The sequence below is a fragment of the Monodelphis domestica genome, chromosome 2 (assembly GCF_027887165.1).
Source record: "Monodelphis domestica isolate mMonDom1 chromosome 2, mMonDom1.pri, whole genome shotgun sequence".
Lineage (NCBI taxonomy): Eukaryota > Metazoa > Chordata > Mammalia > Didelphimorphia > Didelphidae > Monodelphis > Monodelphis domestica.
In genome coordinates this window covers 147,582,275-147,600,451 of record NC_077228.1, presented here as the reverse complement: position 1 = coordinate 147,600,451, position 18,177 = coordinate 147,582,275, and the positions used below count along the sequence as shown (strand labels likewise).

At 36.2% G+C, this 18,177-nt stretch overlaps 1 protein-coding gene across 4 annotated transcripts in view; it reads left to right on the top strand.

The window, feature by feature from the left end:
• Positions 1-525: 525 nt before the first annotated feature.
• Positions 526-18,177, top strand: part of FMN2 (formin 2) — a 473,310-nt gene continuing 455,658 nt past the window's right edge. The window contains exon 1 of one of the 4 annotated variants that reach the window (XM_056816081.1): positions 526-2,564. In XM_056816081.1, coding sequence (XP_056672059.1) covers positions 548-2,564 — 2,017 coding nt within the window. In that variant the 5' untranslated portion in view covers positions 526-547. The remainder of the gene's footprint in view (positions 2,565-18,177) is intronic. The other 3 variants (XM_056816082.1, XM_056816079.1, XM_056816080.1) reach the window with 3 other exon arrangements.

The window sequence follows — 18,177 nt, the reverse complement described above, 5'->3', positions numbered from 1 at the left end:
ACCTCTTGGGAGGTATAGTATATGAACTCTTCTTGAATACAAATGTTGCCTGATTTATATGGTAAACACATGGACTTTTGAAGATTAACATTTTAATTAACACCTTGTCCCATGAATCACTCACTTTCCTTATTTATCCTCCCTGTTGTAAATCCTCCAAAGGAAAATCAATTTTTTGACAATGACAGTATTGTGTCATGGCAAGATATTAGAGGTACCATAAAGAAAATGGAGTCTAATGTAGGTATTGCTTTACCACATGTTCAACTAGATGCTCACTTATTAAAAACACCACATTAATTTATTTAAAAATTATTGGATATTCATGTTTCTAAAGGCAACACATCTAACCTTGAGAGGGGCAGAAATTGAGTTACATTATGGTGCATGCAAGTTCAGAGTTGGTTTCCCTCTTTCCCCCCTTCCTCCTTTAAACTTTTAGTTTTTAACTTTCTTTTTTCTTTCTCTTTTTTTTCCATGATAGATCTCTGGACTGTGAAGTTCTGACATTGGATCTTCTAGTTGACAAGCCCTTAGATCAGAGACAATGAATCAGATTCATAAGTTGGAGGTGAAAATCCCTGTGATACAGACCACCTTTCTTGAGCTCCCTTTCCTAGCTGGGCAAAAGAGAGGAAGAGGGGGCGGTGGCGACCCGCCCAGAGCTCAGCAGCAGCTGCGTCAGGAGCAGCCATTGGAAGGAGCTGTCTGCGGCGGGGAGTGCTGCACTGAGCATGTTCGAGCCCATCAGAGTCCAAGCTGCAGCAGCAGCAGCAGCAGCAGGAGCCGCCTTGCATTATGCAAAGCAGAGGCTCCAGCAGATGGAAGAGGGGCCAAACAAGAGCGCGTTTCCTTCCCTGCTGGGCAGTTTGCACATTGGCCTGGCTTCCCCAGCAGTCTCCCCCAGACCAAGCCGGGGAATGAAACCCTTTGGGATGGCCTGACTGCGGACTGGGCGGCATTGCAACGGGATTGCAATATGGGGAATCAGGATGGCAAACTGAAGAGGAGCGCAGGTGATATCTCCCATGAAGGAGGGGGAGGCGGTGGCTGTGTAGGGGAGGATGCTGTTGGGCCCAGGGATGCTGAAGGCACCAAGAAGGGTAGCGGAGGAAAGAAGGCGCTGGGCAAACATGGAAAGGGGGGAGGGGGAAGTAGCACTGGAGAGTCTGGCAAGAAGAAGAGCAAGTCAGACTCAAGAGCCTCAGTTTTTTACAACCTGCGGATCAGGAAGAACCTATCTAAGGGAAAGGGGGGCGCCGGTTCACGGGAAGATGTGCTGGACTCCCAGGCCATACAAACAGGGGAGCTGGACAGCGCTCACTCCTTGGTCACGAAGACCCCTGATCTTAGCCTGTCTGCTGATGAAGTGGGCCTGTCAGATACGGAAGGGACGGACCCCTTCGAAGTCAGCCGTCCAAATGTGGTAGGGCCTGCAGGGCTCGGGGTTCAGTCCACTGTAGAAGGAGATTTGGAAGCAGTCCCTGGGGCGCAAGATGGACAAAGGACCAGTTCAGGCTCAGATACAGACATCTATAGCTTTCACTCCGCCACAGAGCAGGAGGACTTGCTCTCAGATATTCAGCAGGCAATTCGACTCCAGCAGCAACAGCAGCAGCAACAGCAGCACCAAGGTGGTGCAGTCAGCTCCGGGGACCCTTCAGCATCCCTGGGCTCTGCTCCACTCCAACCAGGGGCCTTCCTTGGCCTGGACCACTTTCTTCTAGGGCCTGTCAGTAGAGTTGGGGAAGCACCAGGTAGTCCAGACACGGAGCAAGCTTTATCTGCCCTCTCTGACCTCCCGGACAGTTTGCCCCCTGAGCCTCTAGCTCAGGAGAAGACACCACCCCCTAGCGGAGTGGATTGGGAGGTCACAGCCCCTGTGGCTACTCTGCCGGTAGCCACAGACTCCCCTTCTTCCACTGCCTTCCCTTTCCCAGAGCCGGGTTTGGGAGAGACTGCAACTGTAGCCTCCTCTGTTGGAGGAGCAGGAGACACAGATGATGATGATGAGGATGCATTTGAGGATGCTCCCCGGGGTTCTCCTGGGGAGGAATGGGACAAGGGCACCCAACAGACTCCCTCTGAGGTAGAAGAGGAGGGAGATATTCTGAGGGCATACCCAACTCCTCCCCAAATGGACAGCCCTGCCCCTAGTCCCCGATGCTTTAAGCCCTACCCACTAATTAACCCTTGTTACATCAAGACCACTACTCGACAACTTAGCTCACCCAACCATTCACCTTCTCAGTCCCCCAGCCAGAGCCCCCGAATTAAGAGAAGATTAGAGCCTTCTTTGAGCAGGGGTCAAAGGGCTACCTTGGTCTCCACTGCTGCCCAAGTCAAGAAGCACAAGACAAGTGGCAGCAGCTTGGTGGGGGGACTTAGCCGCTCTGCTGACTGGACAGAGGAGGTGGAGCAGAGGGAGCCCAGGGTGGGTGGTTCAGCAGATCTACTTCAGTATGGGACAGCCCAAGAAGGAACTGATGGAACCCCACCAACCCTGTCCAGAAAGTCCTCAGGAGTGCCGGCTGCCAATGATGTTTTCCAGAATGTATTCACAGGTGAGTTGGTTTCTACTACCTTCTTCTCATGGTTCTATTGTTTCTAGAGACCTTAGTATTGTCATCCAAAACGCCATCCTTCTCTTATCTCACCCTTAAGAAAAAACCTCTACCAAATATATTGTGATTTTCTTTTCCTTTTTTACCTTTTTTGGGGGGGGGGGTTTGCAATTCTTGTGCCTGCTGTATTCATTCCAACCAACAAGGGAAGTCTTCATATGTCCTGGTTGGAAAGAAAGAGCACATGATTTTGAAAGTATTTGACAGTTTTCCTGACTTTTTTGCCCTCATTCCCTTTAGATGTTTCTCACTTCATACTCTTCTAAGCACTCAATTTGATTAGCAGATTACATCCATCTTGTATCATGTTTTTATTTGTATATGTATGTATGTTTTTCCTTCCCATTTGATTATAAGCTTCTTGAGGGTAGGAACTGTTATTTTCATTTTTCTCTCTTCAACACATGCCACAGTAAATGTTAATGGGATTAAATTTACCACAGTAATAGAGAGAAACAAAATTAGTCCTGACAGACATAATGAAAATTAGTTATTACCAGGACAGTCACTTTTTTTGTGCAACTGGTGAATCCATTCTTGTTCTCTTCAAGGACAGAAAAACACTGAGTTTGAATAACTGCAAGGCATGCTTGATCGAGATTTCAGCACAAACCTGTAGCACAGGAGCATAAAACAGTATTTAGTTTTTTCTTTGTTTCTAATTCTTCCAAACTCAACTCTATTCAAAATAATTTTCCTACTTCTGTACCTTTGTATACACCATTCCTTTTTCCTTGAAGCACCTTTATTTCTTCTCTTCTCCTGTCAAAATTCTAAGTATCTTTATAGTTCCACTTTTGTGACACCTTTATCTCTTCAGCCTACAGTAATCACATTCCTTCTGTAATCATTGCAATTAATCTCCTTTTTTTTATGATAGTCTCAATCTTACAGGAATTTGATTCAGGTTTAATCAAATTCAGGTCTGCTCCTTCATAACATTTAAATAGTCTTTTAAAGTATATTGATACAAATATGTCATCTCCAAAGTGAATATTCAATATAACACTTATTTGGTTTTAGGTATGAGTCATTACAGAGTAGACGTGGATGCCAAAACACACTGCAGTACTTAGTCTTCTTGTGGCTTTTGTTAACCTACACACATCACTATTAACCACAACTGTAGAGTCAATATATCACAGTAAATGTTGAATCACCTAAGTAAGTTATCTTCTCCTATCTGCTCAAGTCAGCCTTCAGAAGTTCTTAATAAACTGTCAGCTTGACATTTGTATACCCAATGGTTTTTTGTGAAATCTTTCAAATGATGGAACGAAAGTTAAGGTAATAGTCATTCATGGGATAGGGGCATGGTGTTAAATTAGTCTAAGCTGGTAAGTTCCCAGTAAAAGTGGAATTTGTTAATAAGTGTCTGCATGCTGAAATGATTTGTGACTTTCATCAATGTATGAGGAAGACTTCTTGTTACTGATGCCTCTGATGAGTAAATACATAGTTAATAGATCTGAATAACTTCCATTATTTCAATATTTCTTCTTATACCAGTGTTTTTATTACATATGAGGAATACATGAGAGATGGTATATGAGTAGCAGGTAGAATACCATACTCAATATCAGGAAGATGAGTTCAAATCGAATTTGATACTTACTTACTATGTGACTCTGGGCAAATTACTTAACTTTTCTCAGACATCTCCTTAGGACATATCTAATTATAAGTTAGTATCACTATTAGTGGAGAATATTGGGAACACAAATTTAATGCTTAAAAATATCATATTCTATTTTCCTTATATTCTGTTTTTCTTACTCTTCTCCATTAACTTCTTTACACAAATCATTCAATAAACATATTAGGGGCAATGAGGGGGTTCAGTGGATAGAAAGCCAGGCCTAGCCTAGAGATAGAAGTCTTGGGTTCAAATCAGGTCTCAGATACTTCTAAGCTGTGTGATTCTGGGAAAATCACTTAACCCTCATTTGCTAGCCCTTACTATTCTTTTTCCTTGGAACCAATACTTACCATCAATTCTAAGATAGAAGGCAAATGTTAAAAAAAGAAAATATTAGTAGATTTGGAATTATCTCAGTAATTCTAAATTTTAATTATGGTATTTGTATATGGAAGGGATTAGAGGAATTAAATTCTTATTTATTTCTTAGCTTTTCTGAATATCATTGACTTATATTTATGTTGATAGATCTTATTGAAGCAAACTCAAATATTGAACTATGTGGTTGTAGTAATATCTATTTATATGAGATATTACAAAAGATGAAAGACAAAACTTTCTTGTATTACCATTAATGAAATCACTATAAGCAGTGACTCTGCATTACAAATACTTGGGAATTATCTAATTTGAGTTAGTGCCTAATTTGTTGTAATATTAAAAAGGTAAGCTCAGTAGCACAGTGGATAGAACACCAGGCCTGGAGTCAGGAGGAACTGAGTTCAACTTTGATGTCAATATTTTCTAGCTTTGTGACCTGGGCAAGTCACTTAACCCCAATTGCCTTGCTTTTGCCATTCAGAAAAGAGGGCAGATAGGTTTGATACTAAGGCAGAAGGTAAAGTTTAAAAAAATACATTTATCAGCGATGAGTTGATATTTTTCTAATAAAATTCAGTGGGTATTTTTGCTCTTGTATCACCTGAATATCCCAATGTATTCACTCCTTGCATTACTCTATAATCTATCAAACTTCGCAGGAGTTGGGCAAAGATCATTGGGAAAATGTGGGAAAAATAGCACCTACCTCATAGAGCTGTTGTGGGGATCAAATGAAAGACTATTTGTAAAGTGTTCTGCAGTCTTAATGTGTTTTATGTTAGTTATTGAAGATGCTTTTAATTTAGTTCTATATTTTAGCAGCTGAGATACCATTTGAATCTTGGAGCTTTGAAGCAAGTAATTAGTTACAATCAGAAGTAGCTATAATAGCAAATCAACTTCATGAAGATGATTAGGCTGAGAAAAATCTGACCCCTCAGGATTGCCTTCCAATGCAAAAACTGTTTGTAGTGTATGGGTATCACATAAATTGTTTTCAAATGGCCATGGTTGCTTGGCCTTCATTTTATTTTCTTTAATGAAAATAGGTATCCACATGTGTACATCCTTTGGATATACATAAACAAATACATGTATATAACTACACAAAGGATTTGTGATTTTTGTCAGCATGGAGAATTCCAAAAATAGAAAGTATTGCCACGAAGGCAAATCACAACCTGTCTATGATTGTTGATAAACGATAGGCTGCCGCTTGAGACACCTTAGAACTTGTGACTTGACTAGGGTCACACCTCCAAAAGTCTGGTTGAATCTGGGTTTTCCACATTTGAAGTATAGTGCTCTATTTACTTTGTAAGTTAGTATATATATATATATACATATATATATATATAGATAGTTATCATTTATTTATTTTATATACTCCATAAATATTTTTTAAATGAGAGGTGGTCATTTTTGTTTTCCATTTTCCTGTAGGAAAACTAAGGTAGAAAAGAGGTGATTCAACAGTAGTGGTAGGCATAGAAATCTTCTGATCCAACTTAGATGTCTCAAGTCTCTATTTGGATGTCTAACATTACAAGAAACTTCAATTAAAAAGGAGGTTGGCTTTTTTTTTTTTGGTAAACTTGGAAATATTTGAGGGACTTGTATGTACTGTACATTTTATATGATATTTAAAATATTATTTTATTTTTTCAATAGTTTTTACTTGGGTAGGATTGGAGTCTTTTTCATTATATTTCTTTCTTTCTTTGCAAATCACTTGAAGGACATTTTGCAATGTGTGAATCTAAATTTTATCCAGAGGTCCTTTCTTCCAAATATTGACTTTCCCCTCATTATTTAGATATTGCTTCTGGTTCCTTCCTACTGCTTGCTTTTTTATGGCTGTCCCTGAAATATACAAAGGCCAAAAGAGCATTTGCTATGTCCTGGGAGAATTTTCTCTGACATAATTGTATGTGTATTTGGATCAATTAACTGCCAGCTGCCTTAGAAAGAAAGCAAGGTGATTATTTTATCTATGAAGTTCTATTGGTCTTTTTTATTTTTAAATCAAAGCTCCACATAAAGGTATAGATGTTTTTCTCTTTGTATTGACTAGAGAACTTTAGGGAAAAGTTCATAATTATCTGTTTTTTGGTATGTTAGAGAGAATTGTTGTTTTGAAACATCACATCATTAACCCTCCTCCCTTTCCTAATTCTGGGTATAAGAAATGGTATTATAATGCTACCAAGAAATAATGTCAAAGGGAACACATTCAAATGGAAACCTTGTAGTCCATGCAATAAAAAATAAGGATATGAGCAAATTGAGATTTCATTAATATACTATACATATAAAGTATATTTCATACAATAATTTATATCTAGGGCCTTCAGATAATTAAATATCTTTTCCCTTCTTTTCCAAACTACTGAAGCTTACCTTTTAGTCAAAGAAGGTGTTTGCATATATAATTTTTGATGGAAAACTTTCAGAAATATTACATGTTTGTTGGCTTCTCTATCACAGAACATTCTTAATTCAGTTTGATTTTTCCTTGATGAGTGGAACATTAATACTGTTAATTTGGAAATAACCCAGAACTACCAAGTAATCAGAAAACCCACTCTTTAATCAGGAATAGGGATAGTAGGGGTAGCGATAGGGCTCAAATATTTGGCCACCACACTGAGTCATGAAATAAATACCACACATAACCAAAGGCTCTAGGATTCTGGGAACCACATCTCTGGGAGAAGACACCACACTAGATTCTCCCCCTCTCCCTTGGAAGAAAACACCCTGGATACTTTCTCCAAAGAGGAAAGGAAATTGGGAGTCCTTATATTCTCTAGATAATTAGGTATCAAAAACAGGTTTGTAAACCTCTTTGCAGTCTTATTGCTGGTATTAGAGAATGGTCAGCTGTAACAAATCAAATGCAAAGGTCAAACTAGGCTTCTTGAAAAGAAAACTTTCATCCAGTAGAGGAGCCTTCAAAACAAAAATGTGCTTAACATTCAAACCAAAATGAGGTGCTTGGCACTGGGACTTCTCAAAAATCCACATCGACACTATGAACATGCCATACTGGTCATATATTTGTACATACTATAATACAGAGATGTCTTCAGATCTATTGAGCTCTGTTGGGCTGTTTTTCCTTATAGGAAGTGGATTGATATATTTTTGAAATTTTGAATATGGCTTTAGCCTTTTTTCCTTTTATTTGTTTTTCTACTTCCCATTCTCTAATCCTTTCAGTTGTTTTTTTTTTTAATCAGGACTATCAAATGTGCTTACCTCAACCAAGCTTGTTAGAATTGTATGTGGAATAAGAGTAAAGATCCTCTGAGGAGCTCTTTTACAAGTAGAGTGCAGGAAGTTTGGGATGAATGTCAGGTTTTGAACTTTGACTACTCAGCTCTTTAAAAAAAATCACTTCTGCAAGGTGTAGTGGTACATGCTTATAATCCCTTCTACTGGGGATGCTGAGATTGGTGGATGTCTTCAATTTAGGAATTCTGAGATACAGTGAGTCATGTAGATGAGGCGTTCACCCAGAGTTTGGTACAAATATGGGATGGCCTTGGGGGAAAGGAGCCATAAGGCTGCTTTAGGAAGGAGAAGCAAGTGAAACTGTTCATATCTGAAACAAAGCAGGGTGAAGCTTCTATGTTAATTAATAGGGGTGCAGGCCCATAAGTAGCTGCTTGCACTTTCTTCCAGGATGGAATAGTGAGACCTATCAACTCAGAAAAAAGTACTTCACTTTTCTCAGCTATGTCTGTCATGAGAGTTGATAGGTATTAAAACAAAAAGAACATAACACTTGCATTACTAGAGAGCTGGGTTTGAATCCCAGGTCAGTCACTAGCTATATAGCTTTGGGGAAATCATCTTATTTCTCTGAGCTGTAGTTCTCACCTTTTAAAAAAGTGAATTTTTGATTGATTAACAGGTTTTCAAGACTCCTTGCAGTTCTGTCATTCTTTTGCTGTATTGTAGAGATCTAATGTCAACATATCCTGTTGTAAAGATGAGAAAGTCTTCTGAAAGGATGTGAAATCAATGCATTTTCAGTGCTAACAAATTAAAACTGTCTATCCCATATGTAAATACTGCTTTATAAAGTTCCAGGCAGGAGTTTCAATTATGTTGGACATCAGAACTCAGGATTTTTCCCAATAAGCTCACTGGTTAAATAAGGAAGTGAATTTTTTTCTTTAGGTAGGGGTTAAAGATAGAATAGAAAAAAATACAAATATAAATGCTTTTGCTGTTTTATAACTACAAGAAATAATACACAGGAGGCTCTATAAAGTAACAACACAATAAAGGCTTAAAGATTGTGGTATTCCCATGGCAAAGCTAAAATTTGTGTCTCTGGTATTTATAATAAAGGCTGCAGGGCTTGATATTTGGATAGATTACTGAGTAGGTAATACAGTCTGTGCTCTAAAAAGACTATAATAGGAGTGATGTATCTAAAGTTTTTCCACTATAACTTGCAAATGCATCTTCCGGTACCAGAACTACAGGATCCTTCTGTTCCAACTGGAATTTGAGGTTTGTGGCAAGTGGAATTATTAACAACCACCAGAAGAAGTACTATTAAAGCACTTTTGTTTTGGTCATAAAATCTACTTCCTGTTCTATCCTTTCTGTAAGCCTCTAGTATTCAGCATGTGGGTCTGGATGGCAGTCAAGCAATGCTACATATCTTTTAGTGATGGATTTTAATGAGTTCTTTTTGAACTAATGACTGGCTTAGTCTTTAGTGCACTTAAACAGTTGGATGTATGCCAAATGTGTTTGAGATGAAACAGGTGTTTCCAGACCTAAGATGCCATATGATGCTATTGAAAGAGGTGCTAGAATTATACAGGTGGGTGGTGCTTATATATAGTTACTCTAACTTGGGGTTTTATGTGGATGTTATTTAAATCCTTTTTATTGATAGGGTAATAGATTTTGAAGCTAAGGGGTGCCTCAAGGTCATATTATAGTCCAAACCCTTCCCCTTACAGAGGAGAAAATTGAGACAAACAGAGATAATCTGATTTTTCTCAAATCACACAAATGGTAAGTGTGAGAGCTAGGATTCAAATTCAGGTCTACTGACTCCAAATCAGAAGTGCTATTTCTGCTATGTTACATTGGTATGATGCACGAAGGGTAATATTGTATTCACATTTTTCTGCATTTGTCAAGTGCTAGTCATAGAGTAGATAATTATTAAATCAAAATGAATTTGTACTACAAAAATCTCTCTCACACTTGAAGAACTTTTTTTTTAAATAGCTAAAACAAACACAGGCATTTCACTAGAGAGACATAGCAACTCTAACAATTATAACAAAGGTAATAAAACAATAAAATAATAAAACAATTATAATAAATAAAAATATGTCATTTCCAGTCACTCCAAATAAAAGTCAGAATTACAGAAAATCATTTCGCCTATCAGTACAGAATTAAAACAACTGCCTATTTCACATTCTAATAATCTAAGTAGGACACTAAGGTCAACTATCTATTCATTTTCCATCTGGCTGTACTCTTTTAGATGTTTTGATCATGCCCCCAAGAGTCTGACCATTAGGATCTTCATCATCCTGCAAGACTGAATCAGTCTTGGTACTCATACCTCATCAGTATCCTCTGCTTTTCAGACTTGAAGGATAGAACAACAAACTTCTCCAAAAACGATCATTTAAGGAGGGCACCAAAGCTATCCATTTTTTCATTTTTAGCCCAGCTGCACTTCTTTTAATTTTTCCATCATGATTCTCTCTATTCTCATACTTTCCCCCTCTCCATTTTTTTCAGCTTGTGTGTTTATGTCTGATCTTCCCCCTTTAGATTGTAAACTCCTTGAGCACAGAGACTGTCTTTCTTTTTCTTATTTGTATCCCTTGCACTTAGCTCAATTCCTAGCACATCATAAGCACTTACTAAATATTTTTGACTGACCATCTAAGTGTTAAAAGGTTTCAAGAGTTTTCCTGTTTCACCACTAATATATCATTAATCACATAAGCAGAAGGAGCTTTGTAAAAGAACATGCCTTTGTTCTCATTTTCTCAGAATCTTTTAAAAGTTCTCTCTTGCTATAGAGAAAATGCAAACACTTTTGCTTGGCATGAAAGGCACTACAAAACTTAACTACATTTTTATTTTATATTCAGACCCTTCATGACCTCTTACCATGTTCTCCCCATTCTCTGATCCAGAATATTTGATCTGTTAACCATTCCTTAAATATTTTCTGAACTTTCCTATTTCTACACTTTTCCTCATACCATTCTTTTATACCTAAAATGCCCTTCCCCACTTTCTGTCCTCTCCTCCTCAAATTCTCAATATCTTTCTAAACCCAGTTCTGTGCTGCTTTCATATATTCTCCATCCCACAGTTACCATACTCCCTTTGTCATCACTGCAGATATTCTCTGAGCTACTAATTGGACAATTAATGATGTATGGTCTTATAATCTCTCCTATCTTTTATAATTTAAATTAGTGGTATTATTTAACTTTCCTGTATTTATGTTGTTTCACCATGCAGATGATGAATTCCTCTGATAACAGATAATGCCTTATACTTCTTCATTTTTTGCCATAATGATTATTCATAGAAAACAGTTACTAGACATCTATGGGTTGAGTAGTTAATTAAGGTAGTTCCATGAAGTTTACAATATAATCTACATAGAAAACATTTATTGTTCTTCTTGTTCAGTCAGTTTTATTTGACTTTTTGTGGTAACCCCATTTGTGGTTTTCATGGCAAACATCCTTGAATGTTTTGTGATTTCCTTTTCCAACTTACTTTACAGATGAGGAAATGAGGCAAATGGGGTTAAGTGAGTTGCTGAGGTTCACATAGTAAGTGTCTGAGGCCAGATTTGAACTCTGAAATATGTTTTCCTGTCTTCAGTTCTGGCACTTTATCTATTGTACTACCTATCTGCCCCACAAAACACATAGGAAGTTATAATATATGATATAATATGCTAAGTGTGGTAGAGTTGAAAACATGTTATATAAGTTCTGAAGTAAAGGCGGACAAGGAAAAGCTTCATGATATTGTATTTATTTAAGACCTTTAATAAAATTTCTCATATTAAGTAAATAAATGGGGGAAAATGAATGAAGGAGATCTGGCTGTAGCAGACAGTAAATGATACTATAAAGCGGTAATCATCAAAATAATCTGGGACTGGTTAAGGAATAGATTGGTAAATCTGTGAGATAGATTAGGTAATCAACACATAGCAGTTAATGCCCATAGCAAATTAGTTTTTAATAAATCCAAAGATCCAAGCTTTGGGGGAACGAACTCACTATTTGACAAAAACTGCTGTGAAAACTAGAAAGCAGTATGGCAGAAATTAACCACGGACCAACATCTCACCATACACCAAGATAAATTCAAAAGGGATACTTGATCTAGTAATAAAGGATAACACCATAAACAAATTAGAGGGAACATGGGAACGTTTACCTATCAGATTTATGGATAAGGGAAGAATTTATGACCAAACAAGACATTGGTGACAAACATTTTTTATTATATTCATCTAAAATGTTTTGCACAAATAAAATGAATGCAACCAAGATCATTGGGGAAACAACATATTTGGCAAAAAAAAATTAAGAGAAATGAGTCAAATTTATAAGAATGCAATACGTTTCCCAATCAAGAAATGATCAAAGCATGTAAACAGGTAGTTCTCAGAGGAAGAGATTAAAACTATCCATAGTCCTGTGAAAAAATATTTCAAATCACTTTTGATTAGAGAAATGCAAATTAAAACAATTCTGAGATACCACCTCACACCTATCAGATTGACTAACATGACAAAAAAGGAAAATGATAAATGATGGAGGGGATGTGGGAAAATTGGGACACTAATATGCTGGTGGTAGAATTGCAAACTGACAACCACTTTGGCAAGCAGTATATGACCAGGATTGAAAGATCACAAAGCTATGCATTGGCTTTGTCCCTAAAATACCACTATTAGGTCTATATTCCAAGGAGATCAGAGATAAGGGGGAAGGACCTACCTGTACCAAAATATTTTTAGCGACTTTTCATAGTGGCAAATAATTGGAAATTGAGGCATTGTCCCATCACTTGGGGATCAGATGAACAAATTGTGGTATATGGTTGTAATGGAATACTATCATACCATAAGGGATGATGAATAGGATGAGGTCAGAAAACCTAGAAAGACTTATATGAACTGAGAGAAAGAGAAGTGAGCAGAACAAGGAGAACAATGTGTATAGTAACAGAAATATTACACAAAGAGACTAAACCATTATCAACAAAGCAAGTCTCTGAGATAATGACAAGGGATTCATGAAGAAAAATTATCCATAGCCAAATAAGGAACTATTGGAATCTGAGTGCAGATCAAAACATGCTGTCTTCCACTATATATCTTTCATGACATATCTATCTATCTATCTATCTATCTATCTATCTATCTATCTATCTATCCATCTATCTGATATGTGTCTTTTATCATGACATGAGCAATTAAAATAATATATTACATGAAAGCATGAGTATATGAGTAGTCACCACCTTTGTAATACCAGTCTTTTTCTTTTTTGTTTTATATCTCTTTGGGAAACAAGCCTAGGAATGGAATTTCTGGGTCAAAAGGTATATACTATTTTATAGCCATTTGGGCATAGGTTGAAATTATTCTTCAGAATGTTTGAATCAGTTCACAACTCTCCCAGCAGTGTGTTTGAATTTTTCCACAGCACCTTCAAGTTTTTTCATTTTCCTTTTCTGTCATAATAGCCAATCTGATAGGTGTAGAGTGGTACCTGTGTTTTAATTTGCATTTCTCTAATTAATAGTGATTTAGAGCATTTTTCCATGACTATAGATAGCTTTAATTACTTTGTAAAAGAACTGCCTATTCATAAACTTTGACCATTTATCAGTTGGGGAATGACTTGTATTCTTATACTTTCAAATTATTTCTCTATGTATTTAAGAAATGTGGCCTTTATTAAAGAGACATATTCTTTTTTGGCCATTATGATTACTATGCATTATTCTATATCCAAAATCCTTCCCCATTTATCCTTTTTTTCTCTACTTTCATTCTGTCCATCCTCAAAAATGTTTAGCTTCTCACTACCACATCCCTTAATTTGATCTATTTCCTATCAGCTCTACCCCACTTATTTTATCCCATTCCTCTCCTAATATCCTATAGACTAAGAGATTTCTATACCTAATTGATTGTGTATGTTCTTCCCTCTTTGAGCCATTAAGTTTTTTTTAAACCCTTTCCTTCTGTCTTAAAAAAAATAATACTGTGTATTGGTTCGAAGGCAGAAGAGTGGTAAGGGCTAGGCAATGGGGGTCAAGTGACTTGCCCAGAATCACACAGCTAGGAAGTGCATGAAGCCAAACTTGAATCCAGGACCTCCCATCTATGGGCCTGACTCTCAAACCACTGAGCCATTCAGCTGCCCCTCTTTGAGCCAATTTTGATAAGTTTTAACTACTCTCCTCTTGACCTCTCCCAACTTCCTTCTACTGTAAAAGATTTTTCATGCCTCTTTTATTTGAAATAATTTAGTCCATTCTCTTTCTTATATCCCCCTACTCCCAATGCATTCCTTTCTCATTTATTAATTTTTTAAAAAGATATCAACCCATCATATTAAACTCATTCTTTTGCCCTCTTCCTATGCCCTCTTCTCACACTGCCCTAATAATGATAAAGTTATTAGGAGTTATATGCATCACCTTTCCATGTAGTTATATAAACAATTCAACTTTATTGAATGTGTTTCAATTTTTCTTTCTTCTTTAACTTTTAATGCTTCCTCTGAGTTTTGCATTTCAGGCTCAAATTTATTTTCCTTTCTGCTCTTTTTTTTCATCAGGAAATATTTGAAAGCCCTCTATTTCATTGAATACCCATTTCCATCTTTGAGAGATTATGTTCAGTTATGCTGGGTAATTAACAATTGATTGAAGTTCAGGCTCTTTTGCTCTTTGGGATATTATATTCCAGGCCCTCTGATCTTTTAATGTAGAAGCTGTGAAATCTTGTGTTATTTTGATTGTGCCTCAATGATATTTGAATTTATTCTTTTTGGCTATTTACAATATTTTCTCCTTTACCTAGGAGTTCTAGAATATGGTTATGATATTCCTAGGAATTACAATGATGGGATCTTTTAATGGTTGTGATTGCTGGATTCTTTCAATTTCTACTTCATCCTCTCATTCTAAAATATCAAAGTATATTATCCTTGATAATTTCTTGAATGAGGATAACTGCTTTCTTTTTAATCATTGCTTTTTGGTACTCTAATGATGATTATTAGATTATTTCTCAGGTTTTATTTTCCAGGTCAGTTGTTTTTTCAATGAGATATTTCACATCTTTTCTTTTTCATTCTTTTGATAGTTTTTTTTTTGATGTTTCATGGAGTCATTAGCCTTCATTTGCCCAAATCTAATTTTAAGACATTATTTTATTCATTGAACTTTTGTACCTCCTTTTCTATTTGGTCAATTCTACTTTTTGAAGAGTTCTTTTCCTCAGTAAATTTTTGTACCTATTTTTCCATATGCCAATTCTGACTTTTCAGTTCTCTTCAGTTGATTTTGGTGCCTCTTTTACCAATTATCCTATTTTGTTTTTTAAGATATTAATTTCTTCAGTATTTTTGTCCCTCATTTGCCTTGCAGTTGACTATTTTTCATGATTTTTTTTGTAACACTCTCATTTCTTTTCCCAATTTGTCTTCTACCTCCCTTATTTGATTTTTACAAATTTTTTGAGTGCCTCCATTAATTCTTTTTGGGTTTGAGACCAATTGATATTTTTTCTTGGAGGATCTGTATACAAAAATATTGACTTTGTTTTCTTCTTCTGAGTTTGTGTTTTAGTCCTCTCACCAAAATTAACTTTCTTTGTTGAATTTTGTTCTTTGTTTGCTCATTTTCCAGCCCTTTTCTTTTCTTTTAACTTAAGAAATCTACTAAATATGTGTTCTGTTCCTGTGGCAATTGAAGAACTTTTGCAACTTTAAATTCTTTGTGCAGCTGTGTTTAATAGTCTCTAAGCCTGTGCTCTAGTCTGTGAGCAACCATAAGCACTCTATTACCTTGGAACTAAGACAAGGCTTTCCTGCTCTCTTCTTGCCACCAGAGCTATTGTGCAATAGTGCTCCTCCTCATCCTGACACAAAAACCCAGGACTGCAGCCTGGATCTATATATGGATAATGTGATAAGAATACCTAAAGTAAGCAAAGGGACCCCTCTTTTCTTCTGAGCAGTTGTCTCACCTCCCTTACTTTCTGTGACTGAGAGCTTTGAAAGCCTTTTTGGTGATTCAGCTGCCCCCCCACCAAAAAAAAAACCCTATTGCTGAGGTGGAATCTGCCTCGCTGTGCTACTTTGCACTCCACTTTGATCCTTGTGCAGTATGTATTTCCTGCTGACCTTCTAAGTTTTGGGGGGCAGAAAAATTATTTTACTCCACATTTTTGAGGTCTATTCTGCTCCAAAATTTCATTTGAGCCTCTATATCATAATTATTTGGAAGGTAATTTGGTAGCTATCAGGAAGGTCTGTGTACTTTCTCCACCATCTTGGCTATACCCCTGTACTAAGAACTTTGATAAATATTATGACCTTTGATTCTCACAGTGATTCTGTGAGTTATATACCATTCTTATCCCCATTTTATAGTTGCAGAAACATACAATTAGAGGTTAAGTAACTTGCTAATGGTCACATAGCTAGTAAGTGTTTAAGGCTAGAGGATTTGAACTTGGGTCTTCCTAACTTCAGGCCTAATCCTCTTTCTACTGGACTACTTCAAAGTGTTGACATTTGTCTGATGGGTATGAAAGATTGATTAGAGTCAAGGAAAGAAGAGAAACATGAAGATCTTTTGGATGGCTGTTACTGTGGGCTAAGTTAGATGACTAATGAGAATGTGTTTTAAGGTGGTGGCAGAGTGGAAGTCAAGTAGGAAAACTACTTTGAGGAGGTATAATTGACAGGACTTGGTGACTTGGTGAGAAGTTATTAAGATTTCATATGTATAAGCTATGAATTAGGAACCAAAGGCAAAAAACAGTGAAGTCATAAGAAGAAAGCTTTATTTCTATTTTTTGGTGGGAATATGTGGGAATAATAAACTTATAGTGTGTACTATCTGGAGATACCTTTCAATATTACTCATCCCTCTAAAGGGAACATGAGATTAATTATTCACAGAAAGTAGTACTTTGAAGATTTATTGTTTTTATTTATTGATATGGATGAAGATGACTTATGTCATTGGCAATAATGAAATATGTTTTTGCCTTGAAATTAAGATATTTCTAGAAAAAGAAGTGGTTTTGGAGAAGCTGGAGAAAATGATGATAGTAGAGATTATTAAAATAATATTTTACATAGTCACCTTTTAATTTACCCAAAGTCAAATTTTATTTATTGTGTGATTAATTTGTGATATGAATGTTTTATATATGTTTATATAGATGTTTATATATAAAAATGTGATTGTGGGTACAGTGGTTAATTCTATTTTATGGTAATACATAAATCAATGAGTCTATTATAATAGAATTTAAAAGACCCAGAGTCTATTCCCAGGCCTGCCAAAAGATAACATATTATTGAGCAAATCATTTAAGTTAGAAGTGTCTGTTTTATTATCTATGTAATAAGATTGCTTTAGCATCTTGAAAGAATTGAAGACTATATAACTTTAATGAAGAGTTTAATCTTAGTGTTTCATAGAGATAAATAAAATAAAGTAATGTCATTAAGTTTACAAATTAACTATACTTCAGAGCATTTAATTTTAAGGTTTTGTGTTTACTCTTTTTTCCTAGTATCTATAAGTGGTTTTCATCCAACTTTTTTAGGACCTAGATTTGGAGTGGCCTTGTACACTGTCATTAAAGGATTTGTATTTCCATTTTACAAATTACTCAGGAAATAGAAGCACATAAGGGATCCCCTGAGTTTTTTAAAGATGTGTTTCTGACCTTAAAGCAGCTTTAGCTTATTTGGAGACTTCTTCTCCACATTAAAAACAGATGAAGTAGAATGAGCCAATTTCATGATTTAAACTTACAAGACTTTTATACTTTATGGGTAATTTTATAATCTGTAATACCCCTAATTGTTAACATAAATTCCTTGTCTTTAAAAGAGTCCAGAAAACACTGGGATAACAGTAGGTTAATAATGTTCAATTATTAAGAAATTGGCTGTAAAGGAATTTGGTTTTGGTAGAGGATTGCTTGTTTTGGGGCTTTTCAAATTATATACCTGTTCTTAACTATTCTGGGAGCTTAAAGGTATTTATTTTTTTCTATTTTTTAAAAAGTATTTTTAGGAATAAATGATATCATTGACCTCTAGTTACAGTTTATTGCCATTGAAGTGCTATTGATTTTAAAATTTGGAGGATAAACAAATAGGCACAGAATTTTTTACCATCTCCTCTCTTCCAACTCTGATTTCTATAGTCTTAATATTTCTATGACCATAAAAG